This window comes from Emydura macquarii, unplaced genomic scaffold (assembly GCF_026122565.2).
Source record: "Emydura macquarii macquarii isolate MOO-44397 ecotype Brisbane River unplaced genomic scaffold, CSIRO-AGI_Emac_v2 contig_374, whole genome shotgun sequence".
Classification (NCBI taxonomy): Eukaryota; Metazoa; Chordata; order Testudines; family Chelidae; genus Emydura; species Emydura macquarii.
This window is the reverse complement of record NW_027130511.1, coordinates 7,163,246-7,181,825: the sequence shown is the minus strand read 5'-3', so window position 1 is coordinate 7,181,825 and position 18,580 is coordinate 7,163,246. Positions and strand designations below refer to the sequence as shown.

Genomic DNA, 18,580 nt, shown 5'->3' with positions numbered 1-18,580 from the left:
CTTTGTCATGTGATGTTTTGATGACCCTGGAAGGGATCTGCAACCCTGGAGGGAGCCCCTAGGAGAGAGATGCTGTGGAGATAGAGTGGGCTGGTATTCTGAAGGTTAATTCCTAGTCAGAGTCCAAAGTCTGCTAATGGCTCGTTGGTCCCATGTGGGGGAAAAGATTGGTTTGTTGTCTAAAAGCTAGGACAGGGAGCTCTGAGGAGCCACAAGTTTTGTTCTGTGTTGTGGAGTTCATTGCAAGGCAGTAATGTAACCAGAGACCAAGCTTGTTTTTTACTTAAAGTAAACCCCCTGAGATAACCCAATAGAGAGGTGTCAACCTCAGCCTCCTGTGAACTCTTCATCTTCTCAAATCCTCCCTAGTCCTGTAACAGGCCTTCAGAAATGTGAAAAACTAATGATCAAGCAGAGGCATAAATCCAGACAGTATGTCGTTTAAATTTCCCTGGTCATCTTCCCATATTAACTCTAGGCTGATGCAGTGGTCCATGCTGGTGCTGCTACTATTTTGTATGATTTCTATAGTTTTATAAGGATGTATCACTGCACTTTGTAAACAAGTATGGTAGGGAGGCCAGGCTCCCGAGTAGAGGAACCTGATAAAGGATCAGGGGCCTGATGGGAGCAGGTGCTGACCCTAGTACATTAATGAGGGCCATGTAAGTACTTAAACAGAAATAGCAAGCAGGAGGGGGAGGGCCATGTCTGGCGAAGTGAGGACACAGCCTGTACTGAGTATAGGGAAGTGTAAAAAAAAAAAAAAGCCACAAAGTAAAGAGTGGGTGAGAGAGGAGCAGAGAAACTGGAAGCAGGAAGTGGGGCTCACGCAGGGCTGTAGGAGGATTTGTAAGCTATGCTGTAGAAGGGATGTGGAGTTGAGCAAAGCTTAGGCAGTTGTCTGTCTTAATGCATATTCATTAAAGTGACTATAATTGTAGAGGCGTGAGAATGAAACCGCATATCCCAGACCAACTCCTGTACCATCTGGTCACCTTGATTCACTCCCACAGGTCCCATATGTGTTTGACCAGCTTCATGATGTACTTGGCTGACTGTTCCTTTCTCTTTGAATTGTGCCGGGCTCAGTGAAGCCTAGCCTGTAACTCTGGGGTGGCTGTGGAAGAGTTCATTTTCACAAATGTTATTCCTTTGTTTTACAGAGGTTTCATCTAGATGGGGAGAGGTCCCTTCACCCAATAAGAACTGCAGGGCCTCCTTTACAGCTCTGTCATTGGGTCAGAGCTCTTCAGTTTAATTTGTGGTCATTAGTGCTGTGTTCAAAATTGTCATGAAGAGACAGTACCACAGGAGCTTCAGAGTGGGCTAGGAATATTCTGCTCGGCAGTGTTCAAGTGGTTGACCTCCCAGCTGGGCTGCTAAGGATGTGAAAAGGGAAGGGGGCACCCCATTCCCAGAGGTTGTCCTTGCTCAGAGAATGCTTGCCTGTCCCCCGTAGTATCCTCTGGAGCCCCTGCCCCAACCTGATGGAATGAGGGTACAGTAAGAATAACTGAGGGACAAAGAGGCCCTCTTTTTCCTCATCCCCAGATGCTTCTGCATATCGAAGGACTTTGGTGACTGTAATTCGGTCCATAAGCAGTGGCATTATCCAGCTGGGTGCTGTTCACTCTGTGGTGCTATGTATCTGACTACTGTCTTGGCTTCCACAGCAAAGTACAGGCTCGCAGGGCTTTCTCTGCCTACCTGCAGCGTGTTCAGCTGCGTCTGATGAAGGAGGCCGGGGACCAGATCCAGAATGCTGCCTGGGCTGCCAAGGAGGATGAGCAAATGGTGAGAAGTTGTGTTGGGCCAGAGTATCTGGGAACTGTCCTGAGAGCGTGGAGGCCAGTTCCCACCCTCACAAGGAACAAGGTTAGAAAGCTGCCTGGTTCCTGAAATTGCACACACATCTCCACCTCTGTCCAAGAACTGGTGCTAGGTTCATAGCATACAGGCCAGGTAGAGATGCTGACTGATTTCTAAGTAAAATCAGCACAGACAGCTCTTAGTGAACTGGGCATGGTTGACACTCTGCCCAGCTCAGATACCTGCCCCTGCCTCTTTTTCCCTACATTCCTACTTCTGAATGTACCTACTGTTGAATTCCTGTTTCTCTGAGATGCCTTGCCAGTGCCTGGATTTTCCAGTCAAATCACAAAAGGACCAGCAGCTTCCTATAGAAACAGAATGCTTGAATCTGCTCAAATTGAGTGGGTGCCTGGCTTAGCCCTCTTCCCCATCCACACTCTTATTCTTTGCAGGTAGCTGCACCTCATAGGATCTTCCCTTCCTTCTCTGCAGAGCTGGAGAAAAAAAGAGCAGAGCCCCTCAGAAAAGTTTTCTCTCTAGTGCTGTTGTTCAGTGCCCCTGGACTTCCTCAGACAATATAATGAAGTCTCCCTATCTGAGCCAGCCACTTTAAGGAGCTCAGTGAGCCCAGTATCCCCTCTCTTAAGTCTCCTGAAAGCCAGCATCAGACAGTATGCTAGAATTTGTGCAAATCCAAATGGACTCTTACTGAAAGCAGAGTGTGGGGAAACAGCCAGTGCAGCTTGGAGATAAAACCAAGTGTCAGGAATAATCAGTCGGCTCAGTGGAAAATGTTACCCTTGCTCTTTCCAAGTGGAAAATTGAAACTGGCTTTTTTAGAATCACTTTGTCTGCTGTGCTGCAAAAAATGTTTAAAATAACAGATCAAACCAGCCTAGTGTAATGGCAGTGAGAGGCGAGCTGTGAAATCCAATGCTCTGGCTGTGAGGCAGCTCATTTATGCACTAGCAGGGTATCTAACCAAAAACAAATCCAGAAGGGAGACAAAAAGGGTTCAGAACTGAACACCCACAGCTGGCGCCTTGCCTGGGGGCCTGACTTGCTGTATGAACCCCCCATCAGAAATAGTATGAAAAAGCTGACATGGTGAAGGTTTGGAGTGGGTATCTGGCCAGAGGTCATACAGGGGACATGATGATGCAGGGAGCGGGAATGTGTCTCTGACCAGAGATTGTATCTGATCATGTGGTAGGAGGTATGTGGCCAAAGAGCCCCAAGATCCTCCTCCATTGTGGTGGGGGGGAGAGGAGTATGTCTTGGAGGGAAGGGATGTTATTACATCACTGGACTCCTTCTACATGATACTTTTGACAATGCTCTCTATAAAATGTTTCTCTGGATAGGGACCCTCCATTATTGATGTTGCTTAATTTTCCGCATCTCCTCCTCTGCCACACTTTCCTCAGACAGATATTCCCAAAGTACTCCCATCTCTGTCCCACTCCTGGAAGAGAAGCACAGTTCTTCTACCCCTTAGCTTGGGAATATGTAGGAGTAGGTTAAAAAGCACTCACCACCATGTCCATTCTGGAATGTACTCTTATCTGCTACTTGTCATCCCACGTCCACAGAACAGCATTTCTTCTCTACCCATCACATGCTGATCTAGCAACCCCTGTGCCCTCCACACCTTGCACCTGCCCATGTAGGCTCTTTTGTTAATGCTGTCTTCTTTGGTGGCAGGAGCTGGTGATACGCTTTCTGAAACGAGCAGCCAGCAATCTTCAGCAGTCTTTGAGGATGCTACTTCCCAGTCGACGTCTGGCCCTGAATGACCGTAGGCGCATCCTAGCTCATCAGCTGGGTGAATTCATAGTCTGTTATAACAAGGTGAGTGGTTTCCCCTCAAATTCTTCTTCCTATTGCGGCTGAGCCTACCTGGATCCAAATGAGTGCATAATGCAGATCAGTGCCAGGACTTCCTTGTTTCTATTACTGCTACGCACAGAAGGGATGTGTAACGCAACAACCCAGTGCCAAACCCCACTTCACTTCCACCCTCTACAGCAGCAGCCCCTTGATTTGATAATACATTGAAAGTTTAAGGACAGCCAGTTCCAGATGAATCATCCAGACACAGACAGACAGATGTCTACCAGATTATTTAGGACTTCTAAGACTCATGAACCATTGGAAATGTTTATGGCTTAAATGAAGATTTTTGTACGTAAACTGTGCCTGCATTTACCATGCGGCAGAGCTGTTCATGGCTGGATTTCTGATATTTTCCTCTGAAGTATCTATTACTGGCCACTATCCTAGAAGAGACAGCAGTCTAGGCAGATTATTGGTCTGATCTAGTATGAAAGTTCCTATATCTCATTGTGGTTGCATGTTCAATCATGATAATTGTCTGTGGAAATTATCAGATGACGCTATTACTGCAATTGTATGTGCAGCACAGTAACTAGGTGCTTAACTGCAGATGGGATTTATAGAAATTACCAGCGTATAAATCTAGACTACAAACGTACCATATGGACCTGTGACAAACTCAAGAAGACAAAACTGGTTAAATTTCAAATAAAAAACCTCCTGTCTGTAGACATCAGGAAATAAAGATACCCAGTAAAGAGACATGTAACTGACATTCAGCTTTTTCTGTGGGATACCTCCTTCTCTAGTGCTCTGTCGTATCCCTGTTGCTCTTCTGCCTCTTTCCCCCGTTTCTGTGGCGCCCCCGCAGAGATCAGCTTTGATATTATACAGATATATGAAATATTTTACCATCAGCTTAATATACTGAAAAGAGAGAAATTGTGTAATAGTCTGCATGATCTCTGGCAAGGAAGGTTTAAAAGCTCTCTGACACTCTTCACCTCTGCAGATGCAGCCAACCCCATTCTCAGCACTGAGGTTTCTTGCTGATTTATGTTTTGTTTCCTTTTGGGGTCTCCCTTCTCAGCCTACTTAACTGAGAGAAGTTAAAATAATAACCCCATTTGAGGCGCTGCTGCATATGCTGCCTCTGCAGCAAACTAGGCTCCGAATGGTTAGGGGAGGACATCCACTCTCAGTAGTTTGTTTCTGGACTGACATCTGGTAACCTGATCTGTCAGAGCAAAGAAGGGAGTGAACCAAATCAGCTCCTGGGAATGCTGTGTGTGCCTAATACTGCCTGACTTACTGTGTTAAGAGTAACCACAAAACACCCAAGCAGCTTTGTTGGTGGTCAAAGAACATGGCTAATTTGGCTATTATTTCCACTCAGACTGTGTTCAAACACCAGGATTTTCTGCTAATTCTTAAGTAAATTCACAAAATAAAAAGTATAACTGATAAATCAGTTTAGAATAATGTTTTCTTACTTTACAACAAGTGATAAGAGATCACTGGGAGTTTTAGAACACAAACTTCTTCATATAGTGTCCCTGTGGGTGCTCCACTTTAGGTGCCTCTGAGCCTTTAATCAGAGATTTTTGATAGCAGTGTCCGTTCATCCCATGCACGCACCCTATACGTTCTCATGCCCTGTATCAAGGCTGACTAGGGCTGTATGGGCGAGTTGCTATCAGTTCCTTCTCAACCATTTTTGGCCAGAGACAGTCTAGCAGTCACACGATTGCTGTGTGCCTGTTCCCTCTTATATTTGTGTTTTAGCTTTTATAGTTAGGCCTTGTCTACATTAGAAAGTTTTGTTGATGCAAGTTACATTGGTGATCAAAAAGCGCTGTAATTACAGCGCTTGCACGTGTACACACAGCACTAATTTTGTCACCGAAGCACGTCCACAGTTGGTGCTCTACCATCAACATTGAAAGCAGTGCACTGTGGGCAGCTATCCCACTGTGCAACTCACCATCTTGTGCAGCTAGGAGTTGTGGGAAGGCGGAGAGGATCGCAGTGCATCATGGGTGCAAGCTCAATGTCCCATGATGCATTGATTTCCATCCCATCATTCCTTGCATTCCTGACTACGTTTCATGGTATTTTTGAACGGTCCCCCATTTCCTGAGCGCCCACCATCTCTAAAAGAATGGACCCTGCACTGCTGCTGTCAGTGTTCTGAACATATTGTGGCTGGCCATGCTGTATATCATGAGCTCCTAATCAGAACAGGAATCCGAGGCACTTGACCTGCTGTGTGTCATGCAAACAAACAGTACCAGATTACTGTTTGCATTCACACAGCATCTACACATAGTGCACCGCTGCTTTTGGGCACGTAAAACAAGCACTGAGTGGTGGGATTGCATCGTTATGCAAGTCTAGGATGGTGAGCCGAGGTTGCCGAACTTTTGAATGCACAAAGCCACCTTCATGAAACTCTGTGTGGAACTCGTCCCTGTCCTGCGGTGCAAGGACACACAAATGAGAGCTGCCGTCTTGGTGAAGTGCGTAGTAATCGCTGTGTGGAAGCTGGCAACTCCAGACTGTTACCAGTCGGTTGCTGATCAGTTTGGAGTCAGGAAGTCCACGGTGGATGTATGTTATCACAAGTGTGCAGAGCCATTAATCACATTCCGCTGTGAAGGATTGTGACTCTGGGCAATGTGTGTAAAAGGCGATAAGATTCCCTAACTGTGGCGGGGCAATAGATGGCATGCATATCCCAATTTTAGCCCCAGGCCATCTTGCGACGGAGTACATCAATAGAAAGCAGTACTTCTCTATAGTACTGCAAGCACTTGTGGATCACCATGGAGCATTTCACTGACATCAACGTGGGTTTGTCAAGGAAGGTGCATGATGCTCATATCTTCAGGAACATTGGCCTGTACAAAAAGCTGCAAGCAGAGACTTTCTTTCCAGACTAAAAGATTCCAATGGGGGATGTTTGAGATGCCCATAGTGATTCTGGGAGACCCAGCCTACCCATTAATGCCATGGCTCATGAAGCCTTATACGGGCAACCTGGATAGCAGCAAGGAGCACTTAAATAATAGGTTGAGCAGATGCTGAGTAACAATTGAATGTGCGTTTGGCAGATTAAAGGCTTGCTGGAAATGCCTTCATGGCAAGCTAGACCTAAATGAGCACAATATTCCCATGGCCGTCTGCTGCGTGCTCCATAATTTATGTGAAGCTAAGGGTGAAAAGTTTTGCCTCTGGCTGGACCGCAGAGCTGGATTGCCTTGCATCTGAATATGAACAGCCAGATGTTAGAAGTATTAGAGGGGCACAACGGGGGCCATTCGGATCAGCGAGGCATTGAGGGACCATTTTGAGAATGAGAATCAATAAGGTGTTTTTGTGAACAGCTCTGTGCCATGCTATGATTGCTATACAGCTTGAGCTGTGTATCAATGACATGTGAAAGTACGGTGTGCAGCACAGAAATAAAGAGTGCTTACTGTTCTCAAAGCTTGTCTTTATTAAACAAAAAGAGTTGGACAACACAAACAAAACACTGGGGTGGAGAGGAAAAAGCAGAGGGTCAGTGTGATCTATGGCAGCTGGGTGTAAGTCCAACTGTCGCTCTGGTAGCTGTCTAAAGGGATGGAGTGAAAGGGGTAATGAGATGGGCCGGGAGTTTGGTAGAAATGTGTCTGAGGAGTTTGGGTCATGCATGGAAAGCAGTTCTGTAGTGGCTGCAAGGGGGGGTAAGCATGCATGAACTCTGTTTGCAGTGTCACGAGCAGTTCCATCTGCTCCTCCAGGGCTTTTATCATGCACTTGTGACCTGCTAGTACTCGGTCATGGTTTTCTCTCCTTTCCTGTCTATTAGTTTTCTGACTTTCAGACACAGATTGTCTCCATACCCTTTTTTTCTCTTTTTGCCACCTCAGAGAACTGGAGGAGTTCTTGGACCATCTCCTCTTTGCTCCTCCGAGGTCACTTCCTTATCAGCCAGAGGCATTCCACAGGTGTGGAGGCATTTTGCTGTGAAGGCCACATCTGTAGAAGCACAATAAACAATGAACAGAAGCATTATTGTGCGTCCCCTAACATTATAGATGCATTTCTGTTAAACGCACGTCTTTCTCACTGTCCCCTGCGAAGAGCACACCTCCATGATCAGCCTGGGAATGGTCAGTTTTGCCTGAGGTGAGGCGGGGTGGGCTGTCGTACTGGGAAAGAGGTTGTGGGTGGGTGGTTGCTTGGGGCATAAATGCAGGTACATAGGGACAAAATTTCAAATTGTGCTACCATTTTCCATAGACAGGTGCCATAGAAGCCAATATCTCGCTCCTGTGAGTAAACAGGGATGCTAGGGTGCATCTCCGTCATGTGAGCAGTTTCAAACCGGGTCCCTATCCTGTTCGCCTGTGCACCGCTTTGGTCCTTGCACAAGTGATTGCTGATTGGTGCAGGAAAGTGTCTTACAATGGGGGAAATAAACAAAGCTGCTCTGCCGAAGAATCTGAGGCAAAAGATAGACAAATACCTCCAGGAAAGTTTTGTAGAGATCTCCATGGAGGATACGTGTGAAATCTTAGCATGTATTAACATTCTTCTTAACTATGCTGCCTAGCTGCGCAAGGGAATGGGAAGTACATGGAAACAGTTACTCTTGTGCATTTCTATCCCCTCAACTACCTATATCATTTAGCAAAGCAAAGGACACCTCCTATAAACAAGCAGCATCAGCTCTAAAAAACTCTTACCAGATCTCCTTCTCCTGCATCCTGCATGCTAGAGCTGCAAGATGGGGACTGACTGGAACCCTCCAATATCACAAAGAGATCCTGACTCCCCATGTCATCGAATGACCCAGTCCTCAGCTCCTGTTCCTCATCCAACTCCACCTCATCGTCAAGGACTTTTTCGTCAGGGTTGAGTCCAGTGTCTGTTTTCCCAGGCACGCAGATGTATCTTGGTGATACGTGGGTGTCTTGGAGATAGAGGTGGGATCACTTGAGGATGGCTTCCAGCTTCTTATAGAAGTGGCAGGAGTTTGGCTCTGCATCAGAGTGACCGTTTGCCTCCCTGGCCTTTTGGTAGTCCTGCTGTAGCTCCTTGATTTTTGCTCTACACTGCAGCGTGTCCCATTCATAGCTCTTCTCCTCCATGGCATGAGAAATCTGGCCATAGGTATCACAGTTCCTTTGGTTAGAGCAGAGCTGGGACTGCATGGCCAATTCTCCCAACATGCCGATGAGATCCAGAAGCTCTGGTTTGCTCCAAGCGGGAAAGCATTTGGTATGTTGAGCCACCATGGGCAGCTGGGAAGAAGAAATGTGAGTTCTCCATGCCAACCAAGCAGAAAGTGGAATTTCAAAAATTTCCAGAACTTTAAAGGGGGAGTGGTGGGTGACTGCAGAGCAGCGGAGTTCAAACTAATGGCCTGAGCGGTCAGGATGGGCATGTGGGACACTTCTGGAAGCCGTTTACTGCGACATAACGAACTGCAGTGTCTACACTGACATTTTGTCGATTTAAGTTGTGCAAAAAAAGCTCTTTGCTTCTCCTCGAAGTGCTTTTATCTTGTTGAAAAAAACAGGACAGTTTTGTCTGTGGGGGAAGGGAGTAATGATTGCAGTATGTACACCAGCACTGTTTTGTTGAAAAAAGCTGATTTTGGTAGACAAAACAGTCTAGTGTAGACCAGGCGTTAGTTCTCAGGAGTAGTAGATTTAGTCCCTTATATTTATTAGAATGTTTATTTCCTCCTTTTTTTCCTTCAAATTTATTTTTGTGGGTTTTTTTCCTCCCTATTGAGGGACTTGAATACATTTTTTGTACATGGATGTACTCCCCAGACTTTAAAAGGTGCCTCTCTTGTTGAGAAGCAATCCCTATTAGTGATAGACATTCCAAGTTGTTGGTTGGGAGATTCTTGTATTCACAGCAAGTATAAGATCTGGTCTTTTTTTAAAGGAAGATCCCAAAAGAATAGGGAAATAAAGTATAGACTCTTAATGGTGGAGCAAGCCTTGAGACCAGCTGCTGTCCTGGCTGTAGAGAACCTCCCGTGTAAGGACTCTCCATTTATGTGAGTTCCCCATCGTCAAAATCATGGTTATCAAAGGGAAGATGGCATCAAAAACCCAGTCTCCATCTATCTCTATGAGAGAGGTACCAATAACTGCACTGCTGGTACCAAGAGCTTCTCACTCAAGGTATAAGGAAAGGGATAAGAGGAGCAGAACAAAGAGTTCCTCATCAAAGAAGATCTGGTCACTGGAGATCTCAGGTCCCTAGACGAGTGCTTGTGAGGCTCTAAGTACTTTAGGTACCATGAAGCACACTAAGACTTCAAATAAAACCCATACCCCAGTGGTAAAGAGGTCAGTACCCAATGCTGCTACTACCAAGAGACTGGTAGAATCCTCGACCCCCTCGATACCAACCTCAGTGCATTACACAACAGCTTTTGCAACATCATCAGTGCCGGTACCGAGTTCTGTTGTGCTCCTGGAACTGCAGGAACTCTAGTACCCAAAAGACCTCTTGGTACCTAATTAGCAGGGATCCTAAAAATCTCTTTGTCACAGGAAAATGCGGAATTTGCGTTTTTACGGGGAATCTTTAGCTTTTGCATTTTGTGAAAAAATGAAAACATGTTTTAACTAAATTTTACTGAAAGTACTAGTGTTGCTTATTCAGTGAGTGCAACTTCCCCCTCTTGTGGTTGGTTTTTTAAAGCACTTTAAATTTACAGTGGAACCCCATTTATCCAGTCTAATTGGGATTGAGGCCAGATTGGATAATCAAAAATTTGGATAATCAGGAGAAATTGGCAAAGAGCTTTCTATCCCTTATTTTAAAATGAGGGACGGGGGCTCAGGTGGTCTGCCCTAGACGGCTGGGAGTTCAGTTAACATGAAGAACTGGATAATGGAGTCTCAGATAAATGGGGTTCTACTGTATATTGTGGCTAGGGTTACTGCAAGGGAGTCACCTAAAGTGGAGTACCCACAGAAACACTACTTGAAGGAGTAGAGGTTACTTACCGTGTGCAGTAATTGGAGTTCTTTGAGGTATGTGTCCTTGTGGGTGTTCCACTACCCACCCTCCTCACACGTTCTTTGGAGTTGTCTTTGTGGGCTTTGCAGTAGAGAAGGAACGGATGGAGATTTGCCTGCGCAGCCCTATGTAACCTTAGTACGGGTCACGAGGATGTGTAGGGCACATGAGCGGCTTGAATGGGCACTACTACCAAAAATCTCTGATGAAAGGCAGAGGGGTGCATGTACACCTAAAGTGGAGCACCCCCAGTGACATGCATCTCAAAGATGTCGAGTTGCTGCACCAAGGTGACTAACCTCTCCTTTTAAACTATTGAGAGACTTTTTGGCTACATGCTTTTTCATGTTTGGTCCCAATATATAAACCTCTTTCTCACTGACACATGCCAAGAAATGTGACACCAAGTTTTAAAAAAGGCTCCAGAGGCGATCCCAGCAATTACAGGCCAATAAACCTAATTTCAGTACCAGACATATTGGTTGAAACTATAGTAAAGAACAGAATTATCAGACAAATAGATGAATATGATGGGGAAGAGTCAACATGGTTTTTGTAAAGGGAAATCATGCCTCACAAATATACTAGAATTCTGTGAGGGGGTCAACAAGCGAGTGGACAAGGGTGATCCAGTAGATATAGTGTACTTAGATTTTCAGAAAGCCTTTGACAAGGACCCTCACCAAAGGCCCTTAAGCAAAGTAAGCAGTCATGGGATAAGAGGGAAGGTCCTCTCCTGGATCAGTAACTAGTCAAAAGATAGGAAACAAAGAGTAGGAAGAAAGTCAGTTTTCAGAATGAAAGAGGTAAATAGTGGTGTCCCCCAGGGGTCTGGACTGGGACAAGTACTATTCAACATATTCATAAATAATCTGGAGAAAAGGATAGACAGTGAGGTGGCAAAATTTGCAGATGATACAAAACTACTCAAGATAGTTAAGTCCAAAGCAGACTTCAAAGAGTTACAAAGGAATCTCACAAAACTGCTGACTGGGCAAGAAAATGGCAGATGAAATTCATTGTTGATAAATGCAAAGTAATGCACATTGGAAAACATAATTCCAACTCTACATTTAAAATGATGGGGTCTAAATTAGCTGTTACCACTCAAGAAAGAGATCTTGGAGTCATTGTGGGTAGCTTGCTGAAAACATCCACTCAGTATACAGCGGCAATCAAAAAAACTAGCAGAATGTAGGGAATCATTAGGAAAGGGATAGATAATAAAACGGAAAATATCGTATTGCCGCTTTATAAATCCATGGTACACCCACATCTTGAACACTGTGTGCAGATCTGATAACCCTATCTCAAAAAAGTTATATTGGAATTGGAAAAGGTACAGAGAAGGGCAACAAAAATGATTAAGGGTATGGAAAAGCTTCCATATGAGGAGAGATTAATGAGACTAGGACTTTTCATCTTGGAAAAGAGATGACTAAAGGAGGATATAGAGGTCTATAAAATCATGACTGGTGTGGAGAAAGTAAATAAGGAAGTGTTACTTACACCTTCTCATAATATACAAAGTAGGGGGTCACCAAATGAAATTAATAGGCAGCAGATTTAAAACAAACAAAAGGAAGTATTTCTTCACACAACAGACAGTCAACCTGTGGAACTCCTTGCCAGAGGATGTTGTGAAGGCCAAGACTATAACAGGGTTCAAAAAAGAACTAGATAAATTCATGGAGAATAGGTCCATCTATGGCTATTAGCTTGGATAGGCAAGGATTATTGTTTGCCAATGACTGGGAATGGCCGACGATATGGATCATGTGATGATTACCTGTTCTATTCATTCCCTCTGAAGCACCTGGCATTGGCCACTGTAGGAAGACAGGATACGGGGCTAGATGGACCATTGGTCTGATCCAATATGGCCGTTCTTTTGAAGCAAATCTAGAGGTGAATTCGCAGTGTGTGGGGGGGTGGGGCGTCCTTTCCATACCCACTTGATTAAGTCCCTCCAATATAATTTTGTTCTTGCTCTTGCCCCCTGCAGTGCTTCGGTTGGGATAAGTAGGCTGGGCCAAAAACTGTTCGGAGGAATCCTCCATTAGGGGCAGGAGTAGCAAATGGAGGGGACCCAGAGTTAGCAAAGGACGACACCCTCCATCCCCATGTCTTAATAAGGAGGTAGCATCCATAGCAAAGGCAAGAGGGGGCTGTTCAGCATATCATTTTTAATAATGTGTGTAGAGTAAAAGAGTGAAGAGATTAAAATCTCTTTCTGGAGGCCCTCTGCAAATTATAGGTTCTGCAGCTTGTCCAAACCAGTACTGCTGGGAAGGCAAGCACATATGCAGAGTGAAATGCACTATCAATTTGGTTCTGATGGAATCAGGCAATCTCCTTGTTCTAGGTACCATGAAACTGCTCTGGAATCCCTTCTCCTGGGTCAATACCTGTGTCCTAGCACTTGAAGCTGCACAGAGAGGCAGAGTGATGGGTAACTGATGTGCTTATTTGCAGGAAACAGAGCAGATGGTTCAGACAAGATCAAAAAGGAAACAAGAAGAGGAGGAAGAGGAGGGTGTGAATGCTGAAGGTTTTCAGGACTTTGTTACCAAGGCAAGGTAGGAATGGACTTTTATCCCTTGTAATAAAGTAGCACATTGCATCCCTTCTGCTCTTATACTGTCCCCTGTCCAAACTCCCCAAACTGCTGTTGTGTCATCAGTATCTGCTGCATGGGGTGTAAGATGGACGTTTTTGCCATTAAACCCAAAGGACAGGCCTCTGTAAATGCTCATAGTCAGTAATATCTCCTCTCCTCTGTCACACTGGAGCAAGTGCAATCACACCTTGGAAGGAAAACAAGGCTAGGTCTGCTGCTAAGATTGCCCTGATCTTCTGCAGTTAAGCTTCCGTCATGACTTTGCTTCTCAAATTCCTGTCTCCACAAGCAGATCTCACCCTGGCCATCTTTCCTATATTCCTGGTACCATCTAGGATTATGCCTCCTAATGTCTGGAAGGAGGGGAAACACACTCCTTGCCATGACAATGGTTTCTTTCCCTTTCTGCTAAAACAATTAATTGTGAGTGGTTCATTAACATTAAAGGACCAGCACTCTCCAGTTTTGTAGGTGCCAGATTTGACCTGCCTTAAACTTGCTAGAATCTGATAAGAAATGTGTACTGTGAACAAGATGAATCCTCAATGTCAATTGGGGATGAAAAACAATATTACATCCATGTGATTATATTCAGTTCTTCTTGACGTCAGCTAGTGATGAGGAATTTCTTCTCCAAGGCCTCTCAGGTCCTCTGGAAAAATCTTATACTGACTCCTTTTCTTTGTTCTTTATTCAACCAATTGATGTGACCATATTGACAAAGACTTCTCTCAACTTCCATGGGGTCAGGGGCTACAGAGGTGTACACTTTTCACTTGACTCTTAACACACTCTCCTAAGAGAGCTAAGGTGCAGTTTTCCCCTCCTCCTTTGTCACAACCAGTTGTGGAACTTGTCCCTCTTCGTGTCTGACCAACATCCAGAATGATTTACTGGATTTGGATGAGGAGAAAGCAGAGGTGGTGATAGCTAAAGCTGACCTAGTGCTGAGGAGAGCAATAATTTCTCTGGCTTCTTGTTCCTCTTCAGCCTCATGTTTCCATTGTGTCTGTCATGCAATGAAAGAAGCTCCTAGAATCTTCACTTAGGCCCTTTCTTTTCCTCTCTGTCTCAGTGAGAGTGACCTGGAGGAGGTGCTGACATTTTACACACACAAGAATAAGTCAGCAAGTGTCTTTCTGGGAACAAACCCCAGGATTACGAAGCCTAGCAGCAGCATCAACCAGTCAGAAAGCAGGGCCCAAGGAGGTGAGTGTCTTGTACAGTACGGAGACAGAGAGCTTACCGGAAACAAGGGTTGGCAGTGGTGACCCAATATAGAGATAGAGATTATGTAGAAGCCAAAAGGGGCATTACCTAGGTCTAAGAAGGAGACCCAATAAAGAGAGGGGGAGCCTGAGGGTGATGAGTGTGATACCCAATCCTGATAGCGTGTCCTTGCATAGGATAAGGGTGCATAGCCCAGAACAGGTGGGTCTGATAACTGAGGCTGTTTAAAGATCCCAGCATAAGGAAGGGGTAGGTTTCTAGCTTGCAGTCTGCATTAGATAATGCTATGAATCAAGCCATCAGATAGTGATAATAGAAAAGGGGTGGGTAGGCCACAATAAATATTGGGAAGAGAATCCAGTATCTTTGCAATATTCAAACCCTGCTGTCCATTTTTCATGGTGTCAGCAGTTTAAACTGTTCTGCTTCCTGACTTTCAAAATTCATTTCAGATCTTCCTGAAATGGTGGAAGAAGTGAAAAGGAATCATCCCCAACATTCAGTGGCAGACTCAAGTGGAGAAGGAGAGCTGAGAGACTACAAGCCCAAAGAAGCCAGGCCATTCCGTAAGTGAACCTACCCAAGCCAGCACAGAGTTAGCTCTGCAGCAAATGACTGAGGTAGAAGCCAAACTTGCTTAGCAGATATTGTGGTCAGTATCTAGATACAGAATAATCTGAGGGAGTCTCAGTGCCAACACTGGGGGAAGATTACTGGGCGAAGAAATAAATAGCCTTTTGAGCTGAAAGGTGTCTGCAAGATACTTTGAGCCTGGGGAAAGGATATAACTGAATCAGAGCCTGGTTTTTGCCAGCCCTTACTGGTGGCTGAGTTTTTTCTTGGCTTCATTAGACCAGTGAGCACAGACCCCTTAGCCACATGGCTATATTCTTTGGGGCTCTGGAAATCTGCTTAACTTATGAAACATTCTGATTTGCTTGTTTGTATTGTTTTAACAGGGCCCCCATCTTCCACAGAAGATGAGTCAAAATTACTCCGGTGCAGCCCCCCTAGTGCTTTCTCCTCTGTTTCTGATGCCACGCTCCAGAGAAGCATCAGTTCCCAGTTGTCATCTCATACCACAGCCTCTAAAAACACACAGGTGCCTGGTCACCACTCCTCCCTGGCTCCTCTAGTTGGTCCCAGGCTGACTCAGTCCCCATCCTCCCCACCTTCTTTCCAGAGCCAAAGTACAATCCCTGACAACTGGTCTATCTCCACAAACCCAGTGCCCCACCAGACGTCTAGCCATGCAGGGTTGCATCGTTGTCGATCTAGCAGCTACACCATTGGCCCCTTCTCGTCATTTCAAAGTGCTACTCAGATCTACAGCCAAAGACTGTCCCGACCATCCTCTGCTAAAGCAGGTGAGTGAGTTGAACAGTCAGGTTGTGTGAACATGTCATTGGGTAAGTCCCGTCTTTCATCAGCCAGGGTTCCTCCTAGAATTGGAGAGTTCTCCATACTCTCCAAGATGGGCATCTGGCCCTGCAGCAGCAGTGATCACTCTCAGGTTTGCTCACCCAGTCGCCCTGAAGAGTGGAGTAGAGGCAGCATAATAACCACCAAGGCTGCTCGGTCAGGACAAAGTGTACAAAGCCTTTATCTGCCCTGGGATAGCCAGAAATGTTAAATTTCCAGGGTTGTGAATCTAGCTCCTTTCATTGGCATGAAATTCCTTTTTGGGAGAAAGCAGTTTCTCCATGCTAGTAATTCCTGCTGATGAATGGTTAATTGAACTGGTTCAGTCAGCTTGGAATCAAAGGGTCTCACCCCTGAATGGCAGAGGTGGGAAATGATATATGTATGTATGTGGGAAGGGGCAGTTGTGCCCAACTGACACAGTATTAATATATAGTGGTTTCTTATTGTTAACAGTTTTCAGGGCAGTTTCAGTAGCAGAAGTCCTCTGTGGGGCTATGCAGGGTTCTTGTTTCTGGGAATTCCTATCTGTTCTGCAGGCGACTCACCCAGTAGGAGAAGTGGCAGTTAGTCACAGGTTCAGAGAATGGGCAAGGCTTCCAAGTAAAAGACAGTGTTTAAGGGAATGTTAATAACATAACTTCATGTTTCTCTAAGCCCTTTCAACTTGGCATACCTCTAAACATCTTACAAATTAAAAGTAGGGACTTCTCATTCTCCACTGAAGCACAGCCACTGCTAAGGGGGAAAGAGGTCGAGCAATGATACCCAATAGAGTAAGCTAGCTGAAGAGAAAAAGAAAGCATATCCATCAGAAACTGATGGAGACAGAGGTTTAGAGAGGCAGAATGTAACCTGTATTGAAATTTAGTCAGGACACCCATGCTAACACCCCTATGCTTGAGGAAAATGCCATATGTTCTTTATATATTCACTTTGTAAGTAAATTCAGCTGAATCAAATTAAGGCCACTTTAATTCTGAATGAGTGTGTCCACACAGGGATTTAATGCAGTTTAACTAGTCCACTTTAAATTTACATCTTTTCTTAATTCAGATTAATGTTCCTGAGTGTCCCCACATATACAAGCTTTAATTGTGAATGGATTTTCCTCTGCAATAACCCTGTAGAGCTGGGTTTGAAGTGAACAGAAAACTCTGTCATATGATCACTGAGATTGCTTTATACAATGTGAGCTTTCTGGCATTAGAATAAAGCTGATGCACCTGCTCACTAGCTTATTTAAAGGGATCCATTTGCTTTTAAGCAAAGCCATTGTAGCTTTTGTATGAAAAATACCAAACATGCCTTTCATCCCATAGGCAAATTCCATGTTCCTGTGGTGAAGCCATCCTGAGTATAGTGCCTGCTAGCAGTGTTTCCTAGAGAGGATCAGGGTGTATGGTTGCTACCTCTGGAATCCTGAAACTAAATAAAATTATCTGAATGGTCTACTTTTTGGAATTCAGAGAAGCCTGAACCAGAGCTGATAAAGTCCCCAGTAGGTGCTTTCTAAGGAGCCAGTGCAGATTATTTCCTACTGTGCATTTACCACAGTTTTGTCTGGTTTAGTTTTAAAAGTCCCAAGCGGTGAAGCTTCTTCCATTTGTCGTGGGAGGGGATTTGAGAGACTCACTTCCAGGAGAGTTTTTCCTGATAATTCGGCCAAAAGTTTACGCTTTTAACTTTCTCCCATTGCTCTTAGTTTTACTTTGTTTTACCTCTCTCTAAATAATTCCTCTCCTGATGTTCACAGACCTTAAGTACTTGAAGACTGTTACCATGTCCTGCTTCTGTTATCTTTCCTAATAACTTAGTTTCTCAAGATCCCCGATAATTTTGTAGCTATTCTCAAAATTCCCAACAATTTGTCAGAAGCTTTCTGGAAATGGGGTACCCAGACTTGAGTGTAGTGTCCCAGGTGAGGTCATATTAAAGAGGGGAAGGGCCATAATCCTCTGATCCATGACTTGATGCCACCGCAAATTGTACTGACCTTTATTACATGATAGATAAATTGTACTGACCGTATCACATGATAGACTCCTATCCAATTTGTTGCCCACTTTCCCCACCTCACTCTCATCTTCATAAGTTTTTCTTCCTCCCATAGAGTGCCTGTTATCTGTGTTATCTTTCCAGATGTATTACTGGCATCTTTTTCAAATAGAATCTCATTTTATTACTTCCTGCCCATGTTTCTGATCTCTCTAGGTCCCTTCATTTTATTTCTTGATCCTCACAACTTCTCCTATTCACCTGTGAATCTCATCAATATGCCATTTATTCCATCTCCCAATCATTAATGAAAATATTAAATCCAGATCTAACATTATAGCCCTGCCAAGATGCCTCTGCTGCCTCATTGTTTTGCTAGCTATCATAACCTTCTGTTTATGACCTTCCAACCAGTTTTCAATCTATGAATTTCTTCTAATTATATTTCTGTATTGAATTCCTTCTTCATAAGAAGGATGTGATGTCTGTGTTCAACCTGTTACTGATTCTTTTTGAATAGGGAGCCAAGTGTCCATGCTTTACATTGTTTTAGGTTCAGCTAACATAAGAAAGAGGTATGTTTCTCCAGAGACAACTTCCATCTACACATTTGGCTTCCAAACT

At 44.5% G+C, this 18,580-nt stretch overlaps 1 protein-coding gene across 6 annotated transcripts in view; it reads left to right on the top strand.

Annotated features, from left to right (window-relative positions):
* TTLL5 (tubulin tyrosine ligase like 5) overlaps window positions 1-18,580 on the top strand; it is a 194,208-nt gene that overhangs the window by 73,382 nt on the left and 102,246 nt on the right. For all 6 annotated transcript variants that reach the window (XM_067532885.1, XM_067532877.1, XM_067532912.1 and 3 more), the window contains 6 exons: window positions 1,677-1,797; window positions 3,520-3,666; window positions 13,162-13,265; window positions 14,382-14,515; window positions 14,989-15,102; window positions 15,496-15,903. In XM_067532885.1, coding sequence (XP_067388986.1) covers window positions 1,677-1,797; window positions 3,520-3,666; window positions 13,162-13,265; window positions 14,382-14,515; window positions 14,989-15,102; window positions 15,496-15,903 — 1,028 coding nt within the window. The remainder of the gene's footprint in view (window positions 1-1,676; window positions 1,798-3,519; window positions 3,667-13,161; window positions 13,266-14,381; window positions 14,516-14,988; window positions 15,103-15,495; window positions 15,904-18,580) is intronic.